The 27,024-nt window shown below is 41.1% G+C and overlaps 1 protein-coding gene across 2 annotated transcripts; it reads right to left on the bottom strand.

Annotated features, from left to right (window-relative positions):
• Nucleotides 1-2,831: 2,831 nt before the first annotated feature.
• On the bottom strand, nt 2,832-26,987 carry LOC115113599 (CTD small phosphatase-like protein 2-B). 2 transcript variants are annotated; one of them, XM_029641404.2, is made up of 14 exons: nt 26,484-26,987; nt 23,337-23,410; nt 17,406-17,596; nt 14,272-14,410; nt 13,966-14,130; nt 13,477-13,698; nt 13,265-13,358; nt 8,609-8,720; nt 8,196-8,282; nt 7,927-7,989; nt 7,731-7,810; nt 7,318-7,444; nt 5,872-5,967; nt 2,832-5,617 (listed from the first exon to the last, which is right to left on the bottom strand). In XM_029641404.2, exons 3-14 carry the CDS (start codon nt 17,571-17,573, stop codon nt 5,552-5,554), a joined length of 1,419 nt encoding a protein of 472 aa, XP_029497264.2. In that variant the 5' UTR covers nt 17,574-17,596; nt 23,337-23,410; nt 26,484-26,987; the 3' UTR covers nt 2,832-5,551. The 2 variants fall into 2 exon arrangements, with proteins under 2 accessions (XP_029497264.2, XP_029497263.2); XM_029641403.2 differs by lacking the exon at nt 23,337-23,410 and having other exon boundaries at nt 26,484-26,986.
• Nucleotides 26,988-27,024: the final 37 nt, after the last annotated feature.

The following is a 27,024-nucleotide window of genomic DNA, read 5'->3' as shown; positions in this document are numbered from 1 at the left end:
CAAAAAATAAAAAAACAACCATCACAGTTTGCCAAGCTCAAGTGATACAGCCTTTGTCAATTCTGCCTCCAAACCACAGTCCGTTCTCCCAGACAAAATACACACAGACGTTTTGGGAGGTTTTCTATGAATCCATCTTCTATTAGTGGTCTATACATGGCAAATACACTGCCCAGGACACCATAATAAGCGCTCAAGTCTAACATGGTGCCACCTGTCCTGACATTTGGGTCCTCTAAAAGTCTGGGCTGATGCCGCTACTGGCATTGGCATAAACGTTGTGATTTTCGGTGGAAAAAATCGTGTATTCGATCTATCAATTCTTCGGTTTCTGTCGAACACGATGGCGTCCGGGGGACCTTTTCTTGATACAGTGGGTGGCAATGAGCGCACTGGTCTTGCAGCATCGCAAACCATCCCCATAATACAATTTAATACACCAACTAGTAGATTACATTTAAGATAAACAAAAACATTAACACTAAAAAAACAATACACAGCATGCTTCCAACAAGTAAATTCGCTTTATAATTATTCTCGTATCAAAGTTGTCAGATTGCAAGTAGCCTAACTTACTTACCAAGGATGCTAAGGGCAAAATATATTTGCATTCTTAACAGCATTCTCAAAGTACATGGGGGAAAATAGCTTGAAAAGTCCACAAAAATGCTAACTATCCAGTGTATTCAGAAATATAGTCACATTTAGGCCTATTATCCAGGCGCACTACAAAGGCAATAGTTATGCCAATCATCCTTAGTTCTTTTACATTCCTGGAACCAAACTCAAAACACCGGTCTTTGTCAAATCAATTTGGTCGTCTCCCTTATATATGTTCTTGCTTCCCTACTTCAGATTCCTTTTATGCTTTGCCAAGTAGTGGTCCACTTACATAGCGCGCTAAAAGAACATCTCTACCTGCCCCTTCGCCTCCATCACGGCTCCCGTGTCCACCTGCAAATCTATCCATGAGCTAAAAGTAGCTCGATTAGAAACAGCGGCAAAAAAAAAAAAAAAAAACAGGTACGAACAAAAGGGCTATGAAATGCACATTACGGATTTAGCAAACAAACTTCTGCCGGTTATGAAATATGAATACGTCGTGTTCATTAACTCAGAGATCCTATTAAATTAGTATTCTAATTATGGATTAAACCCTCTCAGTGCATTGTCGAACGCGAGCCTCTTCTCTTGAAAGGTCAAAAGCGCTGGAGACACCGGACAGGATGGTGGTTGCCCAAATCAATTAGTGTGGTTGAACAAAAATATAGAATTGGGGCTGATACTGAACATTTAAAAATGACCTTTTCATGGATGATCATGCCAAGAAATGCTGTCGTCGTTTACAATAAACAAAGATTTAATAAAAACATCAGAACGTATGAAATAGGCCTATATAAACCTTATCCAATAATACAAATGTTTAATAAATCCTATTATTTTTACCTGAAAATGACATACCCAAATCTAACTGCCTGTTCATAGTTTGTGGAACTATGAAATTAAATGTAGGAGAACACCACATTAGATCTGGTAAAATAAAACATTTTTAAAAGTGTTATCATCATCTTTGAAACGCAAGAAAGGCCATACATTAAGATAGCCTAGGTGTAATTTAGATTGTCCACAAGATGGCAGCAGTGTACCGCAAAGTTTGACTGATCTCACTACACAATATTTTGCAGCAAGTCTGCCAGGAGTATGTCGAATTTGTCAATTTATACATTTAAGTACAAAACTAAAGAACATACAAAAATGATATGGTACTAAACATTTTAAGTTTACATAATTCCAGAAAGTCACAGATCAAGATGGGCGGGAGGGAGGGGGTGGAGCCAGAGACAGCAGTGGGGTCAAACTGTAAACCCAATACCCAGCTCTGGGACCTTCAGGATGACACATTCAGTAATCTTGCTCTGATTTAAGTACATAATTTACCTTCACAGGTGAATGTATCAAACCAGCTGCCATGATGTGTTTTGTTGTGCACCAGTCTAAAACAATAGCATGTTATTTGTTTTGGTAATAGCTACTGTAAATTGGACACTGCAGTTAGATTAACAATATTTTAAGCTTTCTGCCCATATAAGACATGTCTATGTCCCCGAAAGTTGGCTGTTGTATACAACGTTTTCTAGTCACATTATCGCATATTGAGCATCAATCGTCCCGGTTTAGGGATACCGATCCCGTAGAGGTTTTAAGTAGGCTATTTAGTCTGGTGTTTGATATAGGCTCAAATAGGATAAGGGACTATATGTTCAAGAGTGGCTAGTTTCTCAGTGTTTTAATAGCTGGAAACCAGTAGGCCTGCCTACCCGCACCTACCCCCCCCCCAAAAAAATATCTTCCTTTCTCAGTAAAATGAATGGAGAATCTATAGCCCTCTAACTCAACACAGCCACAGCCAGTTCCACTGCATTTTTTCCATTGTTACCCCCTAATCTGGGACTGATTTAGACCAGGAACACCAGATGCAATTAATTATCAGGTAGAACAGAAAACCAGCAGGCTCCAGACCACATAGGGTAAGAGTTGAATACCCATATCTAGAGTAGGGTTTCCCCAAACTCAGTCCTGGGGTCCAACTGGGTGCACGTTTTGTTTTTGCCCTCACGCCACACAGCTGATTTAAAGAACTCAATCAAGCTTTGATGATTTTAATCATCTGTGTAGTGCTAGTGCCAAAACCAAAACTTCCACCCAGGGGACCCCAAGGACAGAGTTTGGGACAGAGTTTGGGAAACCCTGGTCTAGAGATAATCAAGTGAAAATAAACTACCAAGAGTTACAATACCATGTTCAATAGGAAAGAAAAACAGCATGCTGGATGGTTTCACTTTAAAACTTTGTTCAATACTTCAATGCAATTGGGTATGTACATTTTACAACATGGTTAACAAAGATGTCATTTTAAGCATTTAAAAATACATTTTAAATACACCTTAATGGAAATTGAAAAAAGTTAATTAACACAGTTGCTCTTTTCTGCAGAAAAAGTGCCAAGATTAAAATTTAATTCAGGACTTCCCCACAAAACAAGATTCTGTACATACATGCTAGGTTTCTAACAGTTCAGTGACACTGCCCTAACTAAACATACACAGATATTTGTAAGAAAAACACTCCATCTGATGTGAAGTTAAATCTTGATGAATACATTTAAAAAGTAGATGACATGCCTTTTGAAATAAAAAATACAAAAAGATTTTCCTTTAAGGATTTTCTTTTAACGCAAAGCTGCATGTATTGTACAATATCCATTGTACAATAAAAAAAAAACAGGTATAATTCACATAAAAATGACAATTACAAAGTAAGCTCTCCCTTGATAGAAGTGCCAGGCCCCCTTTAAGGAGCAGGTTCATCCTCCTAGGGGCCATGTCAGGCTTATGGGGCCAACTCTCAACCAACCGCTAAAGTGGGTATGGATAGGGCTGCATATTTGAAAATGCTATAGAATGGGGTGTCCATCATATATATATATATATATATTTTTAGATTGGTGAAAAATGTTTACTCAATGTTCAAAGCAGCAAAAATCTGAGAAATTGATAGATCCTTTGGACCATGGACTTTTGATTAGTTAATTCCCCCCCCATTTTGGGATCAAGTGTGGGGAAAAAATTACATTCATAGTCTGGAAATATTTAGTGTCGGCAAAAAACTAAAAACTATGCGCCCTGTAGTGTAACTTCTGTCAGTTCAGTTTTATAGGGCGATGATTTCCAGAAAGGCAAAGAGAGAACAGGCTAAAAGGACTGGTATTCTACAGGGTTTTAACCCTCAGTCCTTCAGATGTTTGGCAAAATGACATGCATGATTAGCTGGGATAGGGCACAGTTGGATTCACCTAACAACTTTGTTCGCATGGCACAATTAAATTTAGAACAAGAACAGAGCCAATGGACCAGAATTTCCTTTCCGATTTGAGTGTTTTGATATTAGAGGCTTGATTGTCTCCGACTTATAAAACACTTCCAAAGAGAGAGAGAAAAAAAGACGACATGGGTGGTGATGTTTGATCATGTTAGGAAGGAGGTTTGTATGGCACCATATACATGACCAGCTAATGTACAAGTCCATAATATCAACAAAAGGGCCAAATGGACATGGTACGGTAACCGTTTTAGGTGTAATTTTTTCCTTACAGTTTGTCATCAATAAAGTGTCTATGATCTGGTTAGGCCGCATGAAATAACAAGTACTAGGTACAATATCTGACAGTGTATCATGGTATATTTCTCTACAACTCTCCCAAGTCTGGGCAGAAACATCCAGACATACATAACGAAGGTTCTCCAATAACGCTGCTTCTTTCTACTGCATTTAAAAAGGCTTTAAAGCCATATAATAAAACTAATTCCTAAAACAAACAAAAAACTACTAGGCAGGTTGGGTTTATACCACAGTGACGAGGATTGCTGTTTATATGCTGGTGGTGCTACACATTGGGCTGTTTCAGGACCCAGCCATCCATCCATCTGCCCCCAGTAACAGACAAGGGTGAAATCTACATTAGTTATAATTCAATACTAGACATATCCATAAAAATAAAACCTTGGTTGAGTAAAAATACATTGAAATATATGAATGACAAATAAAAATGTTACTATAAAAGAAAAATGTCAGTAACACATCACTTGAAAAGCGGGGAACATTTAGTCAAACGAACTGTCTGTCCCTTGATGCAAATTTCTTGAAAGTGATACTAATTGATTAGTTATTGGCAAAGTGTCCTATTAATTAAAGCAAACTATTGTTTAAACAGAAGTACAAATTATACAGGAAGCTTTGAATTTGTTCAATTTGATTTGACATAGCATGGGGATATCCTACCATAACATCAATGTTATTTTCCAATCAACAGCCTTGGAGAACACCTACATAAAACATAGCCAGAAAAAAGCAAATGCAACATTGTGAAATGGGATAAAATAACACATTGCGGTTACAACAAGTGTCTACAAAACAAAGAAATTCAGCTAGAGGAATGCATAATGAGATCCTATAGGCTACTGGTAAAAATGTTGTAAAAACCCCAAGCTGGAAAGAAAAGATAAGCTATGTACCCACACACAAAACACACACACTTTACTGGCCATTCCTGTTCAAATTCGTCTGTAGCCAATGAGTGTCACTGTCAACAGTCCCATGAAAGCACCAAAGGGAGCAAGTATAATCCTTTTCTCTGTCAGCTAACACATTCAGTCCAGACAGACAGCACCTTGGCCCCTCCGAGAAGAAGCAGGGAGAAAGAAACTGCTCCTGAAAAAAAGCCAGTCAAAAGGAGGAGCCTTCTTGACCTTGCCCACAGTAATGTGATCTAAACGTGTGGCTTTGTAAATTATTTTTAACCAGATGTTGCTTCAAAAATGTGACTTTGCATTGTCGTTATCGATGGGGGGGGGGAACCTATGGTGGGTAAAAAGAGAGAAAAAGTGAAACCTTATACAGTAATGGCAATGTTGTAATCCAAAGAGGGCTTTTTACATGTCTGTGTTGGTTTATTCAATCATTCGTTATCTCTTCTGTCCATCTATTCCAGGGATCAGTCTGGGGGAAGGAGCTCGTGCAGACGAAACCGTTCTCGAACATGTGGCCTCACATCCTCATTCTGGAGCACAGGAGACACAGACTATATTAATACCACAGTGATATGAACCTAAACCGATGAGTTAAAGAGATGATTTCTCTGTAGTGGCGAGAACATTTCATTTTGTAAAAGACTTTGGGTTACTAACAATGAATGTTGGGGGCATCGCAAAGCACATGTCAATGACAGCTCAAGCATGTATGACTTACAAATAAACAAATTATTACTAGCCAAGCATTAGTAAAACACGTTTAAAAAATGTAGTTTGTATGTACCAGCTCAACAAGCTTCTCCAAGAACGGGACAAGCTTCAGGAGTTCATTGTCATTTTTGTCCACGAACCAGCTCTCAATGGGAATCCCATTGGAAAGCTGTAGGGATATAGGAAGGTATACTCTGTATTGGATTGTACAACAGCATATATCAATTCTCTGAATATCATTTAAAATGCAAAAAAAAAAGGCTTAATTACGTTGTGCTAGGTTGGGTTACAGATTAGAGGTCGGCCGATAAGGATTTTCAATGCCGATTTTTATTTATATATTTTTAATAATGACAATTACAACAATACTGAATGAACACTTATTTTAACTTAATATAATACACCAATAAAATCAATTTAGCCTCAAGTAAATAATGAAACATGTTCAATTTGGTTTAAATAATGCAAAAACAAAGTGTTGGAGAAGAGAGTAAAAGTACAATATATGTGCTATGTAAAAAAGCTAACGTTTCAGTTCCTTGCTCAGAACATATGAAAGCTGGTGGTTCCTTTTAACATGAGTCTTCAATATGCCCAGGTAAGAAGTTTTAGGTTGTAGTTATTATTGGACTATTTACCTCTATACCATTTGTATTTCATTAACCTTTGACTATTGGATGTTCTTATAGGCACTTTAGTATTGCCAGTGTAACAGTGTATAGCTTCCGTCCCTCTCCTCGCTCCTCCCTGGGCTCGAAACAGCAACACAACGACAACAGCCACAATCGAAGCAGCGTTACCCGTGCAGAGCAAGGGGAACAACTACTAGAAGGCCCAGAGCGAGTGACGTATGAAACGCTATTAGCGCGCGCTAACTAGCTAGCCATTTCATTTCGGTTACACCAGTCTCATCTCGGGAGTTGATAGGCTTGAAGTCATAAACAGCGCAATGCTTGACGCACAACGAAGACCTGCTGGCAAAACACACGAAAGTGCTGTTTGAATGAATGTTTACGCGCCTGCTTCTGCCGATCACCGCTCAGTCAGATACTTAGATACTTGTATGCTCAGTCACATTATACGCAACGCAGGACACGCTAGATAATATCTAGTAATATCCTCAACCATGTGTAGTTAACTAGTGATTAATAGTTTTTTTATAAGATAAGTTTAATGCTAGCTAGCAACTTAGTGGAGTGCAACGAGAGAGAGGCAGGTCATTATTGCGTTGGACTAGTTAACTGTAAGGTAACAAGATTGGATCCCCCGAGCTGACAAGGTGAAAATCTGTCGTTCTGCCCCTGAACGAGGCAGTTAACCCACCGTTCCTAGGCCGTCATTGAAAGTAAGAATGTGTTCTTAACTGACTCGCCTAGTTAAATAAAAAGGTATAAAATAAAATATAAAATACATATAAAAATTAAAAATCGACGCCCCAAAATACGGCCCTAATTAATCGGCCATTCCGATTAATCGGTCAACCTCTATTACAGATGTCACTTGTTGCTGAAAGGCTCACCTGATATGCAAAGGCTTGTGGTGAATTGTCAATGATGACAGTCTTGGACAGGTCTCTTCCAAGGATGTTCAGGTCCTTGATGTAGTTCCCTTGTACGCAGACACAATGCTCACGAAATAACCTGTGTCTAGAGATAGTGGAGAGGAAAATAAATAAGTCTAAAAGTCTGTTTATGAATATTTCAGTCAAAACAACAATGTTGACAACTGAACATCACATGCAGGCAGCACGTGTCCATTGCCCAGTCCCAAAACCACAATCAGACACAGCAACTGCAATCACATGCAAACAGAACACTATACATGCATGTCAAAGCTAAGGCTTGGTATTCTATTACAAAAACACAGCTGATACTTCCAATGCATGTAAATGAAGGGGTAGAAAGAAACATGAGAAATAAACATTTTACTTACCTAACCAACTGTTTCTTGGGATCCAAGATGTTGAGCAACTTGTCTGCATAAACCTTCTTTGAGGCAGTGAAGAGAATGATCTAACAAGGGGAAGACAACAGAATATGTTTCTCATTTCAGAGTAGCTTAAAGCAAGTAACTGCACTCTTTCCATATACTGTTACAATTAAATAAGAGAAAAGGAAGCCCAGTTTACCTCATAGATTTGAGACATGCACTCCAGGAACTCTCTGAAGAACGGCCTTAAACGCACATACACCTGCAGACAAGCAAAGTATCAGTTATTTGTACAAAGTATTCAGAGGCCCCCGTTTCTCCTAGAAACTGATTCTGCATCTCCAACTTTCACCTGTGGCTGTCTACAATGGCACAGCTTTAGCACCCTTTGGTGGAAAAGTAATATGCTTAATTACGTCCCATTTAAAACAGAAACGCCTCAATGTCAGACCAAGGACTTCTGTATACCTGGTAAATGACATCTTGAAACAGGACCGGGAAGGTTAGTGCTGCATCGTCCAGCTCATTCAAGCTACAGTGCACCAATGTCTCATCCTGGTAGGAATCACAAAAATAGTTGTAAGTTGCAAACCACCATAACAATACCCGTTAAGTGGAAGTACCATTTACAGTAAAAATAAATATATGTTGTTTGACCCGAAAAATGTGGTCGGAGGCTCCATACGGAAGGTGTGAGAGAGCCTCCGGAGGCTGTATTAACAAACTCACTTCCTTCACAACAGCTTACTCAACAGCCCGGATCTGCGCCGGGAAGCGCAAGAAGTATGAATGCTCTGACATCTGCAGAGGCCGTATCACTGTAAAATATGCACGGCCAATGCAGATGTCGGATTGAAGTGCACCATGTTATCATCACTCACCAGGTCGAGAACCAGGGAGAACTCTGGCGTACTGCGGGTCTTCAGTGGGAGGGCAGGCTTCCTGGTCAACTGTTCCTCAGTCAGTGGAGGTACATGCTTGATGAAGAAATACCTGGACCAACCCAAATCAAACCGTTCAAAAAGGTAAATACAGGACTTTCAATGAAATCACACAACAAAAAAATTAAACGACACTGAACAAAAAATATAAACGCAACATGTAAAGTGTTAGTCCCATGTTTCATGAGCTGAAATAAAAAGATCCCAGAAAAGTTCCATGAGCACAAAAAGCTTAATACTCAAGTTGAGCACAAATTTGTTCACATCCCTGCTAGTGAGCATCACTTTGCCAAGATAATCCATCCACCTGACAGGTGTGGCATATCAAGAAGCTGATTAAACAGCATGATCATTACACAGGTGCACCTTCTGCTGAAAAAAAAAAGCAACTCTAAAATGTGCAGTTGCCACAACAATGTCACAAGTTAAGGAATCGTGCAGTTGGCATGCTGACTGCAGGTATAGTTGAAGTCGGAAGTTTACATACACCTTAGCCAAATACATTTACACAGTTTCACAATTCCTGACATTTAATCCAAGTAAAAATGTCCTATTTTAGGTCAGTTAGGATCACCACTTTATTTTAAGAATGTGAAAGGTCAGAATAATAGTAGAGAGTGATTTATTTCAGCTTTAATTTCTTTCATCACATTCTCGGGAGGTCAGAAGTTTACATACACTCAATTAGTATTTGGTAGCATTGCCTTTAAATTGTTTAACTTAGGTCAAACGTTTTGGGTAGCCTTCCACAAGCTTCCCACAATAAGTTGGGTGAATTTTGACCCATTCCTCCTGACAGAGCCGGTGTAATGGAGTCAGGTTTGTAGTCCTCCTTGATCGCAGACGCCTTTTCAGTTCTGCCCTCAAATTTCTATAGGATTGAAGTCAGGGCTTTGATGGCCACTCCAATACCTTGACTTTGTTTTCTTTAAGCCATCTTGCCACAACTTTGGAAGTATGCTTGGGGTCATTATCCATTTGGAAGACCCATTTGCGACCACGCTTTAACTGATGTCTTGAGAGGTTGCTTCAATATATTCACATAATTTTCCTCCCTCATGATGCCATCTATTTTGTGAAGTGCAACAGTCCCTCCTGCAGAAAAGCACCACAACATGATGCTGCCACCCCTGTGCTTCACGGTTGGGATGGTGTTTTTCAGCTTGCAAGCCTCCCCTTTTTCCTCCAAACATAACGTCATTATGGCCAAACAGTTCTATTTTTCTTTCATCAGACGAGAGGACAATTCGCCAAAAAGTACGATCTTTGTCCCCATGTGCAGTTGCAAACCGTAGTCTAGCTTTTTCATGGTGGGTTTGGAGCAGTGGCATCTTCCTTGCTGAGCAGCCTTTCAGGTTATGTCGATATAGGACTCGTTTTACTGTGGATATAGATACTTTTGTTTCCTCCAGCATCATCACAAGGTCCTTTGCTGTTGTCCTGGGATTGATTTGCACGTTTCCTTCCTGAGCAGTATGACGGCTGCGCGATCCCATGGTGTTTATACTGGCGTACTGTTGTTTGTACAGATGAACGTGGTATCTTCAGGTGTTTGGAAATTGCTCCCAAGGATGAACCAGACTTGTGGAGATCTACAAAAAAAAAATCTGAGGTCTTGGATGATTTCCTTTGATTTTCCCATGATGTCATGCAAAGTGGCACTGAGTTTGAAGGTAAGCCTTGAAATACATCCACAGGTACACCCCCAATTGACTCAAATGATGTCAATTAGCCTATCAGAAGCTTCCAAAGCCATGACATATTTCCAGAAAATTTCCCAAGCGATTTACAATGACAGCCAATCCAGGACAACTCTGGGGCAATTGTGTGCCGCCCACTGGGACTCCCATCACGGCCGGATGTAATACAGCCTGCACATATGGTGCAGTCGGAAAGTATTCAGACCCCTTGACTTTTCCCACTTTGTTACATTACAGCCTTCCAAAATGGATTACATCATCACATTTACATAAGTATTCAGACCCATTGCTCAGAACTTTGTTGAAGCACCGTCGGCCTTCTTGGGTATGACGCTACAAGCTTCACACACACACCCCCGTACTTGGGGAGTTTCTCACATTCTTCTCTACAGATCCTATCGAGGATTGGATGGTTGGATGGGGAGCGTCACTGCACAACTATTTTCAGGTCTCTCCAGAGATGTTCGATCGGGTTCAAGTCCGGGCTCTGGCTGGGCCACTCAAGGATATCCCGAAGCCACTCCTGTGTTGTCTTGGCTGTGTGCCTAGGGTCGTTGTCCTGTTGGAAGGTGAACCTCCCTGACCAAGGCCCTTCTCCACCGATTGCTCAGTTTGGCAGGGCGGCCAGCTCTAGGAAGAGTCTTGGTGGTTCCAAACTTCTTCCATTTAAGAATGATGGAGGCCACTGTGTTCTTGGGGACCTTCAATGCTGTAGACATTTTTTGCTACCTTTCCCCAGGTCTGTGTCTCAACACAATCTTGTCTCGGAGCTCTAAGGACAATTCCTTCAACATCATGGCTTGGGATTTGCTCAGACATACTGTGGGACCTTACATAGACAGGTGTGGGCCTTTCCAAATCATGTCCAACCAATTGAATTTACCACCAGAGCACTCCAATCAAGTTGTAGAAACAACAAGGATGTTAAATGCAAACAGGATGCAAGAGAGTGGAGGTTGACCGATTAATCGGAATCGCCGATTAATTAGGGCCGATTTCAAGTTAACTGCCTCGTTCAGGGGCAGAAAGACAGACTTTCAACTTGTCGGCTCGGGGAATCCAATATTGCAACCCTAGTTAACTAGTCCAACGCAATAACGACCTGCCTCTCTCTCGTTGCACTCGACAAGGAGACGGACTGCCTGTAACGCAAATGCAGTAAGCCAAGGTAAGTTGTTAGCTAGCATTAAACTTACCTTATAAAAAACAATAATAATCACTAGTTAACTACACATGGTTGATAATATTACTAGATATTATCTAGCGTGTCCTGTGTTGCATATAATCTGACTGAGCATACAAGCATCTAAGTATCTAAGTATCTGACTGAGCGGTGGTAGGCAGAAGCAGGCGGGTAAACATCATTCAAACAGCACTTTCGTGCGTTTTGCCAGCAGCTCTTCGTTGTGCGTCAAGCATTGCGCTGTTTATGACTTCAAACCTATCAACTCCCGAGATGAGGCTGGTGTGACCGAAGTGAAATGGCTGGCTAGTAGGCACGCGCTAATAGCGTTTCAAACTTCACTCACTCTGAGCCTTGGGGTCGTTGTTACCCTGGCTCTGCATGGGTAACGCTGCTTCGATGTGGTGGCTGTTGTCGTTGTGTTGGTGGTTCGAGCCCAGGGAGGAGCGAGGAGAGGGACGGAAGCTATACTGTTACACTGGCAATACTAAAGTGCCTATAAGAACATCCAATAGTCAAAGGTTAATGAAATACAAATGGTATAGAGGGAAATAGTCCTATAATAACTACAACCTAAAACTTCTTACCTGGGGATATTGAAGACGCATGTTAAAAGGGACCACCAGCTTTCATATGTTCTCATGTTCCGAGCAAGGAACTGAAACGTTAGCTTTCTTACATAGCACATATTGCACTTTTACGTTCTTCTCCAACACTTTGTTTTTGCATTATTTAAACCAAATTGAACATGTTTCATTATCTACTTGAGGCTAAATTTATTTTATTGATGTATTATATTAAGTTAAAATAAGTGTTAATTCAGTATAGTTGTAATTATTACAAACACATTCTTTTAAATTAAATTATATTAAAATAATTATTTTTTTGGTCCTCCAATAAATCGGTATCGGCGTTGAAAAATCATAATCGGTCGACCTCTACAAGAGAGCATAATTTTCAGTCTCATAGCAAAAGGTCTGAATACTTATATAAATAAGCTATGTTTTTTTATTTGTAATACATTTGCAAAAATATTTAACCCCGTTTTCACTTTGTCATTATGAGTTATTGTATGTAGATTAATGAGGAACTTTTTGTTACTTAATCCATTTTAGAATGCTGTAACGTAACAAAATGTGGAAAAAGGGAAGGGGTCTGAATGCATTCCGAATGCACTGTAGATACAGTGACAAGATCCTGAGGCTCATTGTCATGCCATTCAGCCGCTGCCACCTCATGTTTGAGCATAATTCACAACCCAGTTCTTCCATGGCCTGCATACTCACCAATTGAGCATGTTTGGGATGCTCTGGATTGACATGTATGACAGCATGTTCCAGTTCCCGCCAATATCCAGAAACTTCGTGGGAGTGGGACAACCGGCCACAATCAACAGCCTGATCAACTCTATGCAAAGTACATGCATCTCGAGGCAAATAGTAGTCACACCCTAATAACTGTGACTAACAGTTGCATGTCCGTATTCCTAGTCATGTGAAATCCATAGATTAGGGCCTAATGAATTGATTTCAATTGACTGATTTCCTTATATGAACTGTAACGCTTCGAATTTGTTGCAGGTTGAGTTAATATTTTTGTTCAGTACATTTTCCTTTTTTATATTCACAAGATCAAAATGAATTCTAAGTATTCATATTTTGGCCTTAACTAAGGCTGGAATATTTTGCATAGAGGGAGCAGATTTGTACTTACGGGTCAAAGACCTCCCAGTCCTCCTCGTATGTCCCCTCTGCAGGGGCTGTGGGCTGTGCATCCACATAGCCTCCCACTGGAGGGGCGTCTGGGGCTGAGAGGATAGGAGGGAGGAGACCAAGAGAAATGGGCAGGAGAGAGAAGTGAGCATGATCCTTGTCCATTATGACATGGACTCTACACCAAGAAGACATTTCTTTATCTCCAGCTACCTGTGAGAGGAGGCATGTCTGTGACGACCTCCTCTTCCTCGATGGGTACTTCTGGAGAGTGTGGGGGCCGCATGTTGCTGGAGTAAAGGGGCATAGTTGTACACACTTCCTCTGTGGTGGTGCCAGTGCAGGTGGGGGTCTCCTCCACAGTCTCCATGTCCAGCTGCTTGACGATCTCCTCAGCCTCCAACGCCTGGTCTGGGGAGTCCGAACCTGACGTGGCTGAAAATTACATTAGATTACTATATTTATACTACTTATTACCGTAGTTCTGCAGGGAAGTTAAGACTTGACCACAATATAAAAATACAATAACATAAATGAGCATCATACAAGGTTGAATGAAGACCGAGGTAATATAGTAGGCCATTTACCAGTGCAGTGACTAGAGACAAACATGGAACAATGTAGGCCAATCTAACATATTTTAAGTCAAGTTTCTGCAGAGTAGTTGGCACTCTTCGACCTAGCATCATTTTGGTGTATTACCATTTTTATTTGCTGGTGAGAAGAAGTTGAAGACTGGAGAGAAGATGGTTCCCAGGAGAGTGGTTCTAGGCGGACTGGTCAAAGTCTCTGCCGCCTCTTCCAGCTTCCCATTGGGCTTCACAGGCTTACTACTCGTGTCATGGTTCGTGTCATGGTTTGTCGCTTCTGTGGTTTAGGGTGAGGAGCAGGTAAGAACAACATGATATGTCGCTTTATCAAGGCATGCAAACTCTTGTAAAAAAGCTTGTTGGTGTACAAGGTATGATTACTGAACAGAATAACGTTTCACTCTTTTTCCAAACTCACCCCCGTTGACTGAGTTTCTCCTGCTGACCCTGGAGATGGTCCTCCTGGGGGCATCGCCACCTTGTGGTGTGGAACAGATCAGGTTGTCGTCTACGTCGCAGGTGAGCCGTGTCTTCTTTGCTGGGTTCTCCTGCTCTACCTGAAGTAGAAACACAACTCTCATATCATATCATATCAACTGATGGGAGGAGTAGAACTTTAGAATAAAACCACATTTAAAAAAAAATCTTGAAGTATTCAACATTTTGAATCTACCCACTAGCAGATGGCCAAAGGAATTCTGACTCATATCTGGTTGGATGTACAATGGACTTGTAGTATGCCAAGTGACAATGGTCCAAGACAAAGAACCCATATGCCTTCTCAGAGGGATTTTTCTCTCTCCTGAAATATTGTTTCAGCCAACCCTAGCTACTTACTTGGGCTGCATGATTAATCGAATTCAGATAGAAATTGCGATATTGATGTGCAATATCCATATCACAAGAGGCTGCGATTCTCTACGTTCTTTCACACTCTAGACTACGGTACCGTTGCCAATAAGATTCCCTAGACTCCATTCACTCTCTACATGCACAGAGGATGCTGACCAATCACAAGCGGGCTCTCACTCTCTGTAACTCATGCTGGCTAATCATAAGCATCCCACAGAGCACACAGTTAGATGCTGGTGAGGAGAGAAAGGGCTTTACCTCAGAAACATGAGTGCTGCTAATGCTAACGAGAACAGCGAATTGGTGCCAAAGGGGTCATCTTCAGTGGCCTGGCAGTATTCCAGCAACAGGCAAACCGTTGTCAACCAAATGCATGTGTTGTGCAAAAAGTGCCTCAGAGTTGTAGCGACAACACAACAAATGCATTCAATCGTTCGAAGAACCATCCCCTACTTCACGACGATTGCATGGTGAAAAAAACCACCCGACAGCAACAAAGCCCCTCAGCCACAGCTAGTCACATACGTTAAACAGGAATTGACGAGGCTAACACCCTACGAAAAAACATCCCACAGGACACATAGAAATCACCCAGCCAAAGAAAGGATTCACATTTAGTCAGCAAAGCTTTCTATTACATTTTTTATTTAAAAAGAGGATAAACAAGCTGGACAGGACACAAGATTCCATCTCTCAGGTCACCATCCCAACGCTGTATAGCAAAATTAAGGGATAAGTTGAAACAGAGCACACGTGATTATTACGTGACTACAACAGCATAGGCCTGTCTTTGGTCTATTACAACATAGGGATAGAAATTGCCAGGGACCTCACAATGTGATATTATCACTCTACTTTGGTGTCGATACGTATGTATTGCGATTCGACACTGATTTTTATTGCTATTCAATGTGCCAAACATATTGCTGCCCATATGTATGTATGCTGCAGAGGGATAAGAGAGCCATGAGAAAACGAGTTGAACAGTCAAGGAAATAAGTGATGAAAAACTAAAATTATTTTAAAAGATATCGAACGAGCTGTGAAGGGAAAATGCTGGAGTTTGTGCAAGTACAGCCAACTAGAGCAAAAATAATATTGTAATAGTCAAAACAATTCGATATAGCGTTACAAATAACCCAATATGTAAATTATCCCCCCATCATAACAACCAAGCCCTACATTAGTTTGACAGTAGGCTACATTTTATTGATAAGGAGTTTCAACTGAAAGGTCTGTGCTTGCAAACATCATAGGCTACTTCCCCAGAGATAACAAGAAAAAAAACATAGCTCTGGGGTTAAGAGAAGCTTTAGCCGCTTGGGGCCTGAACGAGGAGCATTAAGTGTGCATAACGATCACGGTGTACACATGGGCAAGGCCATCGCGTTGAATGACTGGACCAGACTGCACCTTGTAAATTGGTAGGTTACATGTTTTTAAATGAACTTTGACGTATAATGATGTTTCAGCCTACTAATACATAAATACAGGATATAAGCTTCCTATTCCATCTGCAACCTATGGCTGGCTGAATAAATAATGAACTTAACTTGAAGAAATCCACGGTAAAATAGGAAGTTGTGTTATTCATTGGTTAAATGAACAACATGCTACACTTATAACACACTATATTTCAAGGATCATCAACTAGATTCAGCCACGGGACAATTTTTTCTTCAGTGGATGGTCAGGGGGCAAGAACATAATTACAAATAACTTGTAGGCTGCGAATTGACCACAATAAGCTCCAAAAAATATATAATATGACTAAAACATCATTTCAACCTGTTCATATTTGTATGCCTTCACATCTCTCCATGCGTGGGAATACTTGAGAAAATATTTCCTAAATTAAAACCTCTTGGAGCAGATTTCCTGGTGTTTTTACAGTCTATTATGTCCAACAATGGGGGCAAGGGGGCTCAGAAAACAAATGAAACCACCTGCAAGCCAAATCTGACCCGCCAGTTGGGGAACCCTGCTATAGTGTGATGATCATGTTGAATTAGGTTTGTTAATATGTATGTGTTGTAATCCTATCACCATATGTATAACAATGTTGGAAAATATTAGCTTAATTTGGTTTTGTATTCATTTAGCACAGTATGTATTAACTCATGATCTCATTTTAGAAATTATGTTTTCTACCCAGACACGTGTTTTAAACATGTCTGATGGAATTAGCAAGTTTTCACCCATGTGTTAGAAAATCGCAAGTTTAATATCCCAAAAATTGCTATAATTTTTTTCTCCCCCCAATCATACAGCCCCACTACCTACTATCCTTCTGCAATCTCTAGAGCCACCGCTAAAATTAGAACACTGCTGGAGTTCTAAGACAAGCTGCATTCCACCATGCATTTCTAGGGAAACATGACACTGGGGGTACTGAAACAGACTTTACTTCTTACATCTGGACAGGGGCTAAATAAAGGTCTAGGGGGTGTGTGTGTGGGGTGCAAAAAGGTGCTGCTAACATAACACGTTGCTAAGATGTTAAACTAAGGACTGCATGTAACTTTAGTGATCAAACAGCTGTGGAATGTTTGAGGGGGGAATGTTACCATCCCGAGATGGCACCCTATTCACTATCTAGTGCCCTACTTTTGACCAAGACTCACAGGGCACTGGTCAAAAATAGTGTACTATATAAGGAATAGGATGCCATTTCGGAGACATAACAGAGAGACGGCTCACCTTGACAGCATTTCCTCTGATTAATTTCTTAATGGTGGACAGCAGACCTCTCCCGCCACCTGTCGACGTGCACTCCTCCACTTCTGAATGCCTCCGCTTGGTTCGGGATGGGCGGGGCGCATGGGCAGGGCTCGACTGCTGAGATGCCTTCCGCATTCTCAGCATCATTGTTTTAAGAGCCACATGTAAGACTGGAGGACAGATAGGGCAAAGGGGACAAATGGGGGGGGGGGGGAGATTGGGTGGGAAGAGAGAGAAGGGGGGGGGGGGCCGTTAGTGTAAGACCTGATTTTCCCCCCTCTTCATGGGTTCACATAACATACAGCCTAACAGCTAAAAAGACGTGGACAAGCTGGTGATTTGAAAACCCTTAGTGAACAAAAAACACCAGCAGAAAAAGTGCTGCTGCTAACATCTGCTTGCATTCAAGACACCATTTCCTTTGCATCACAGTACATCATTGCTGACTCAGTGAGCCAAAGACCCATCACACGGCCCGACAACTGAGTACTCAAGACTATTTCAGTGAATGTGTTTCTGACAACTGACGGGACAAATTGATCAAAAAGTATGAGGACATTAGAGATAAGATGGACCTATGGGTTTCATTAATGAAAAAAACATGCACAAGGAAGTGATTTACTGTAAGTAACCACAACACTCTTCTCTCAAGGAGCACAACCCCCCACCCGTACTTAATCTTACATGCTGACCAAACCAGCTCTGCGCCTGCACATGTTGATTTTGAACTATTCCCACCTGACAGGTTCAATATCAAAACCAACTACAGTGGGGCAAAAAAGTATTTAGTCAGCCACCAATTGTGCATGTTCTCCCACTTAAAAAGATGAGAGGCCTGTAATTTTCATCATAGGTACACTTCAACCATGACAGACTAAATGAGAAGGGAAAAAAATCCAGAAAATCACATTGTAGCAGTTTTAATTAATTTATTTGCAAATTATGGTGGAAAATAAGTATTTGGTCACCTACAAAAAAGCAAGATTTCTGGCTCTCACAGACCTGTAACTTCTTCTTTAAGAGGCTCCTCTGTCCTCCACTCGTTACCTGTATTAATGGCACCTGTTTGAACTTGTTATCAGTATAAAAGACACCTGTCCACAACCTCAAAACAGTCACACTCCAAACTCCACTATGGCCAAGACCAAAGAGCTGTCAAAGGACACCAGAAACAAAATTGTAGAACTGCACCAGGCTGGGAAGACTGAATCTGCAATAGGTAAGCAGCTTGGTTTGAAGAAATCAACTGTGGGAGCAATTCTTAGGAAATGGAAGACATACAAGACCACTGATAATCTCCCTCGATCTGGGGCTCCACGCAAGATCTCACCCCGTGGGGTCAAAATGATCACAAGAACGGTGAGCAAAAATCCCAGAACCACACGGGGGGACCTAGTGAATGACCTGCAGAGAGCTGGGACCAAAGTAACAAAGCCTACTATCAGTAACACACTACGCCGCCGGGACTCAAATCCTGCAGTGCCAGACGTGTCCCCCTGCTTAAACCAGTACATGTCCAGGCCCGTCTGAAGTTTGCGAGAGAGCATTTGGATGATCCAGAAGAAGATTGGGAGAATGTCATATGGTCAGATGAAACCAAAATATAACTTTTTGGTAAAAACTCAACTCGTTGTGTTTGGAGGACAAAGAATGCTGAGTTGCATCCAAAGAACACCATACCTACTGTGAAGCATGGGGGTGGAAACATCATGCTTTGGGGCTGTTTTTCTGCAAAGGGAGCAGGACGACTGATCCGTGTAAAGGAAAGAATGAATGGGGCCATGTATCGTGAGATTTTGAGTGAAAACCTCCTTCCATCAGCAAGGGCATTGAAGATGAAACGTGGCTGGGTCTTTCAGCATGACAATGATCCCAAACACACCGCCCGGGCAACAAAGGAGTGGCTTCGTAAGAAGCATTTAAAGGTCCTGGAGTGGCCTAGCCAGTCTCCAGATCTCAACCCCATAGAAAATCTTTGGAGGGAGTTGAAAGTCAGTGTTGCCCAGCAACAGCCCCAAAACATCACTGCTCTAGAGGAGATCTGCATGGAGGAATGGGCCAAAATACCAGCAACAGTGTATGAAAACCTTGTGAAGAATTACAGAAAACGTTTGACCTCTGTCATTGCCAACAAAGGCTATATAACAAAGTATTGAGATAAACTTTTGTTATTGACCAAATACTTATTTTCCAACCATTCGCAAATAAATTAATTTAAAAATCCTACAATGTGATTTTCTGATTTTTTTTTCTCATTTCGTCTGTCATAGTTGAAGTGTACCTATGATGAAAATTACAGGCCTCTCATCTTTTTAAGTGGGAGAACTTGCACATTTGGTGGCTGACTAAATACTTTTTTGCCCCACTGTATATTAAATTTGGGGACAGGTCGAAACATGCATGGACATTTGGCTAGCTTATCGTCCTGGGAGATAAACAGTGGGTTATTTTACCTGAAATGTTCATGGTCTTTTTTTTGTGCTGGATCTTTGTAGAATTTCAACCATTGTGAGTAATAATCGTAGTTTCTCTTCTCCAACAATGTTTCCACAGGTAAAAAAGGGGAAACCACATTAATTTGTTTTCTTTGATTCATCACTCCTCGTTTATTTCGCTGTGGATTTTATATGGCAACTTTAAGGTGCATTACTACAACCGAGTGGAGTGTGGACCTCTTTCTTCTTTCAAAATCACCCACATGGGTTAGAATGCTCCTAAACACCAACGAGGAGATGGGAAAGGCGGTACTTGCAGCACTTCACGCATCTAAAATTGAACCAGGTTCTATTTTCGCACTTGGCTACAGACACCCATTGACGCGCAAGCTCTTGAGGAAATTATAAAGAGCATTTTGCAAAGCAAGTTTTGGTCAGCATCCTACATTACATAACTGGCTGAAAATGTGTTCAGACATGTCCAGGACCTATCAGGCACCATGCCAGACAGTGGACACACAGCTCTCTCTATCCACCACTCCCATTGCACTGCAGAGAAACACACTGCTTCACTACATCTGCATTACATTACCACGGGGCCTGGCCTAAACAGTGAAGACACTTTCTCAACAGATCCTAATATAACTAAGTCCATTTACTTCTCAGATAAACCTTGAGGAATGTGAACACAACATCCCTTTTTTCAGTCACTAATTTAAAGTTTCCATCCCTTGTCAAAACATGTGATGGACAATTTTTTATTTCACTACCCACATTAAATTAGCAGTTGATTACAGGGCAGGGTTTCGGGAAACGTATGTGCCTTCAACAATATTTACATAGACACAAGACAAGTAGCCAGACTTATTCAATACAAGTCACAGGAAGGATTATTTCCAAATGAACACTGGTCTTCACCGTGACGACGCAACAGCTGTTATGTTGAACTACGAATGAAGGAACGACCTAGCTCTCGGTTAGGCTAAGCCAGGCATCAAACAAGGCCCATGGACCGAATCCAGCCGGCGCACTGATTTGGGGTGTCAATTCATTTTGGCCCGCTTTCCATACCGCCCATGATGCACTGCACTACAAGTCACAGGAAGCACTGCCAACACGATGCACACCAAACCGCAGTGCATTGCCACACACACACAAAAATGCTGTATCATATCACTAAATGGCAGTGACCGAATCTACCAGACCAAAAGTTTAAAGGTGTGGTAGGCCATGTCAAGTGTCAGTTCCAACTGATCATTGCGGTAGCCTACAGAAAACAATCTTTGTTGGCATTTATTTAAGCGTAAGAACGAATAACCAAAATGCCAAACATTTCAATAAAACACCATGCAAAGGAGAAATGTAGGCCTACGACAGCATTTGAGCAGTAGGCTAGGCTTCAACTACCTAGTTATGTTTTTGTTATTAAATCACATCTGCAAGCATAGCAGCAAAGGCTGGACAAATATGATTTAATATGTTAAAATGCTATAAAGCATCCTATGAACATAAGTGTTTTTTATAAAGAGCCCTATTTTTTGAGAGAAAAAAATGGCCAGTTTGGGTCACGGTTGTAGGCACGGTTTTTGTAAAAACAAAACTATAAGCTGTGTTTTTTTTTTTCTCCAATATGGCCCATGTGCTGATTGAGTTTGATACCCCTGGGCTAAACCATACAAAGAGCAAGCAAATCTTCCAATGCAGCAGAAACGTCATGTCTCAATTGTGCCAACAGAACTCAGCATGGATGCAAGAGCCAATGAAGACGAATCACACATACAGTTCCTCCAGTCATAGCATGCCTATTTTTTACCATCTCAAAGCATGACTCATTCACAGCTTCCAACAACCCAAGGCTGCAGCCGGTAGCGCCAGAAACACTGTACTGGGAGAAGAGGATTTCCTTATTTCTCTTTCTTTCTAAGAACAAAGGAAATCTATGGATATATAATACACACATCAAGTAAGGTTGTGGATAAAACTTTATTTCAAAAAAGTATAGTAGACTATCCATTTTCACTGCCCCCAGATTTCTGAAATTACAACCAGCTGTTACACATGCTACAAAGAAAACAACCTCTATAGTAGCTAGATGCTAGCTACTCACACATACACACCATTATACTAGTGCTTTTTAAAAACAAACGTAAAAAAATCATTTGAAGATGTGTGAGAACCATTGAAATTGCCTCATGCACTCAAAGCGGCGTGACCGTGCAGTAAGTTGTTAAAGATGTAAACTGGTATTACCTCATTTTATCATGGCTCAGTTTACCCTAATGTAGGGTTATTCAACTAAATTCTTACGGGGCCTAATTTGTAGCATATCTCAGATGACCAGCATCAAATTCTGTCCCATTTTCAATTTCTTCACCTATCTACTTTTGTTATTTTTTTGTATTTTTTTGTTTTTGGTATATGTCAGATGACTAGTATTTGCAGAGCAGTCTCTCTCCATACCGCATCAGTAGAGAATGGGTGCGTTAATGAAAAAGCACCACCTCTGTAGGGACTAACTTTACAACATTTTATGAGTTTGCTTTCAGTTCATCTAAAAACTCCAACATCACAGGAGTGATTTGTACTAATGGCTGAATATAGTTGCGCAGTGAAGGGAAATTGACGGTTTTGTTTGATCTTAAATCAGGAGAAAATAACATTTTGAAAGTCTGTTTTACCAATCATGTCAATGGCTATTTCATCCCTCCCCTGTAGTCCCAAATTAAGTCAATTCAATTGATTGAAGATGTCACAAAAACAAAACATGATACGAGCTCAAGCATTTTCACTAGATATTTGTTGGCTTTCTTGTGGAGGCAATCACGGAGAAAAGCAACCATCTCCTCCCAAAGATCACAATGCTCTCGAGCGCATTACCCTTTCTTAGCCATCGAACATCATTGCGTAAAAATAGATCATGATGCTCAGCAGACAACAAAACAAGCCATGTTGCAGGCTAGGATGTTGATCGGATAAAGTTAATGGTCGTTTTTTAACTCACAGCCGAGTTAAGCACAAAACACGCCCTGGTGTAGTCATCTCATCTGTGGTGAAAGAGCCGATAGGCGGGCAGAAAGACCCTGTACCCCTGTTAGCAGCGCTGATTGGCTGTAACTGGTATGTTAGGTGATATTAATTGACAGCACTTAATGGGCAGGACTACAGGAAAACATTTCTTCCATTGGAGAGTATTGAACGAGGGCTCCTTTTGGTACTAAAAATCACATTTTTGCTGGAAATTGTTTGCTTTTTTTTATATGAATGTTCAGAAATGTATCAAAGGGCCATTCTAAATTGATATACAGCCAGTTGAATAGCCCTGCCCTAGAGTGTGACCAAATTAATAATTTTCCAAGGAATGCATGAAAAGTTCAGTTAAATTGTTCGCATCAAGACCAATCTTGACTTGATCTGGTTTCCAAACTGAGTATTAATATTCAGTTTAGATTAACCACCAACACTCCATGTTACTCACCAATATGATGTGTTCAAAATGTGAGCTTGCGTAATGTAGTAACACATTGTCCACATCAAGGAAGGTACCGCAACCTAAAATAATAAAATATGGCAACTTCAATATTTTAATTTAGTATGACACAAACTCAGATGCACAATTTAAGTTGTGTAGCACTTATTTCTCAATGCCAGAAATGCATATAGATTTAGAGCACCCCAAGAAAACATTCCCAAATTACAAACTGTTAAACCAATTGTTATATTATAATGTTGATCAAACTCAACTTTTAGAGGTCTCCAAATAAACTAACTTCAGAAAGAAAATACCACAACGCCCCGCAGTCAGCGTCACATGATGAATGTAAAACTTTGTAAAAAGTGGGATTAGTGAGAGGGAATAAACTGGGCATTTACTCAATTTGCAGGTCACATTTCATCCCTGAGAACTTCCACAGCCATCAACAATGGAAGGAGTATTTCAGCAAGAAGTTGCTTCTCAAAGTGGATGGTGCACCTACCATCAATGTGGCTTTAAAGAATCTCAAAACAGGCAGCAGCACCGGCCGAGCATGAGCATCATCATGGGCTTCAGTTAGCATGGAAGTCAAGCAGGTAAGTGAAAGAGCTATGCTAACGTTAGCTAACTTAAACAGATTTAGCTCACATCATCTAAATAACACTGAAAACTAACATGCTTTAGTTTAGTTCACGCAAGTATGTTGACACAAATAAATATTTCCACATATAATTGATTAAATTACATTTCTTCTATAAAGATTGTAATTGTGTCAATATTTTAGAAAATGTGTTTTCCATATTAAAGAGGAAGTGCCACAAACAGCTCACCATATACAGTAGGCTACAGGCAATGTTCCTCCACCGTGTACAGTAGACTACAGGCAACATGTTCCTCCACAGTGTACAGTAGACTACAGACAATATGTTCCTCCATCATGTACATTAGACTACAGACAATATGTTCCTCCATCATGTACATTAGACTACAGACAATATGTTCCTCCACCGTGTACAGTAGGCTACAGGCAATATGTTCCTCCACCGTGTACAGTAGACTACAGGCAACATGTTCCTCCACAGTGTACAGTAGACTACAGACAATATGTTCCTCCATCATGTACAGTAGGCTACAGGCAATATGTTCCTCCACCGTGTACAGTAGACTACAGACAATATGTTCCTCCATCATGTACAGTAGGCTACAGACAATATGTTCCTCCACCGTGTACAGTAGGCTACAGGCAATATGTTCCTCCACCGTGTACAGTAGGCTACAGGCAACATGTTCCTCCACCGTGTACAGTAGGCTACAGGCAATATGTTCCTCCACCGTGTACAGTAGGCTACAGGCAACATGTTCCTCCACCGTGTACAGTAGGCTACAGGCAACATGTTCCTCCACCGTGTACAGTAGGCTACAGGCAACATGTTCCTCCACCGTGTACAGTAGGCTACAGGCAACATGTTCCTCCACAGTGTACAGTAGACTACAGGCAACATGTTCCTCCACCGTGTACAGTAGATTACAGACAATATGTTCCTCCATCATGTAAAGTAGACTACAGGCAACATGTTCCTCCATCATGTACAGTAGGCTACAGGCAATATGTCCATCCACCGTGTACAGTAGGCTACAGACAGACAATATGTTCCTCCCCCAAGTGAATCATAGAAATTACAATCTTGCCTTCAGGGCTTTCCTTATATGCGGGGAGCATAAATTGTAAACAAAGATATTTTAGAGTTAAAACCCATGTATATTTAAGCAGTAAGGCACGAGGAGTGTAGTAATGTCCAATATACGATAACCATGGGCTGTTCTTAAGCACGATGCAACACAGAGCCTGGATACAGCCCTAGTGGTATATTGGCCATATACCACGAGGTGCTTTATTGCTATTATTGCCCTGAATGCCGATTGGCTGAAAACTGTGGTTTTTCATACTGTATACCACGGGTATGACAATACATGTATTTTTACTGGTCTAATTGCTACCTGGACTTTAATTGGGGGCTCTAGAAAGAGTACCCATAGTGACTGCAGCAGCACATTCATTCGCTCTCACTAGTAATCGTTTGGTGGTGGCGGTGCATCGTTCCATAACAAGTGGAAGGATGGATAGATGAGGGGATGGTCGATCAACATGGGTGGCAAGTGGGAACACCACGCACACTTCATTGAAATAGCTAGTTAGCTAACTAGACAGTCTTCTGGCAAGTTAATCGAATTGTCACTGTTCAAAATGTTACTGACTCCTTCGTGTAATGGGTCAAAACTGGTTACAATTCAAAAGAAAACATGTTAAACTTTCGCATTTGTTCCACAGCTAACCTAACCAACTAACTTTTTCTATGTCCATGGACGGGCAGCCCTAAGCAGGCTTGTATACACAAAGTGGGCGGGAAATTAAAGCTTGCTATGGACCATTCGTGTCCAGGTAGAAGGCCGTAAAAGCAGGACGCCAATAGTACCTAACTAGCTAAACATCACGCCAGTTCGCTGCTAGCAAGTAACAAACATCGTTCGAAAACAGCGCGCGATGTTAGTTCACGTTAGCTAGCCGTGGCGGCTACCCCGCTAGTTAGCAAAAAACACAGCACCTAGATAACTAGCTACTGTACCTGCCATTTCTCACTGGCCGTTTTCAACTGAGAAATGTTAGCGGTTTAGCTATGCAGTTAGCTGTTAGAACATCTAGCTAACGAAATTAAACTTAGGTTGTGAGAGGCTGGACAAGCAATATTTAGCCCCTTCTGTCCAAAGGCACATTTGACTAGCTAACTAACATTAGCTAAACTTAATTAGTTAGCACTACTACTACCTAAACTTTGCTAGCTGATTAGTTAGCTACCTAGCTTGGCAACATGGATTTAGTCAATTAGCTGTTTTAGGCAATAGTTAGCCAAGACTGTTGTAAATGTAGAAGAAATCAAACCAACATTTACAAAAACATTCAGTAATTTTCCGCTGCGAAATGGTTACATGTTATCAAACCAGGAGGCCGAGATTGTTGCAAGACATAGGGTCAAATTGGCTGGCTAGCTACTGTAGATAGTTTTTGTCCATGCCTTGGGGGCGAGAAAGGAAAATATTTATTTGTACGTCATTGACACATGCTGAAAGACGCTTGAAATAATCCCTACTTACTTTACAGTACTCCACCTTATCTAGAAAGCGAGTTGACTGATCAAGCGCTGCCACGGTGCGGACAGCAGCTGCTTCTTCTTTTTCTTCTTATTTCCTCTCTGCTTTGCTGTTTTTATGAACAGTCTAGTAGCTGATACTGCGATGTGCTCCCAGACGCCATTTCCCGCCTCCTCACCCACACTCTCTCGATGGCTGATACCCGGATGACAGAGGACGGCTTGAGCCAGAGGCGTCAATGAGGTGGTTCGTTTATCTGGCCCGGGTTATCCCGGTGAGAGGAATTTGTTCGGGTGAAGTGATTGCATTCATTGTGGAACCGGACTGCTTCCGGGCGTGAGCCAGGTGCCCCGCTCTGGCGGACAGCGAGTCGTCTCAAAACAAAAGTAACGTAATTAAGCACGAGTTCTAAGTCGAGTTTTGTGTTTTCACATTCAACAGTGATTGGTTTGGATAAAAACCCTTTACCTGCCTTCCCAATGAAAACTAGAAAAGATATGTATGTTTCTGGACGATGCACCATGCTGACATGACCAAACGGCGC

The sequence above is a fragment of the Oncorhynchus nerka genome, linkage group LG28, assembly GCF_034236695.1.
Source record: "Oncorhynchus nerka isolate Pitt River linkage group LG28, Oner_Uvic_2.0, whole genome shotgun sequence".
In the NCBI taxonomy this organism is placed as follows: domain Eukaryota; kingdom Metazoa; phylum Chordata; class Actinopteri; order Salmoniformes; family Salmonidae; genus Oncorhynchus; species Oncorhynchus nerka.
The sequence above is the reverse complement of the archived record's forward strand: the minus strand, read 5'-3'. Positions and strand labels throughout refer to the sequence as shown.

What these genes read in the sequence shown, in the direction of transcription:
- LOC115113599 (XM_029641404.2), bottom strand. Translation starts at nt 17,573, where the DNA reads ATGATGCTGAGAATGCGGAAGGCATCTCAGCAGTCGAGCCCTGCCCAT. An exon ending in AGACATGCCTCCTCTCACAG is followed by an intron (nt 13,359 to 13,476) that starts GTAGCTGGAGAT and finishes CTATCCTCTCAG; the next exon opens with CCCCAGACGCCCCTCCAGTG. An exon ending in CACAAGCCTTTGCATATCAG is followed by an intron (nt 5,968 to 7,317) that starts GTGAGCCTTTCA and finishes ATATCCCTACAG; the next exon opens with CTTTCCAATGGGATTCCCAT.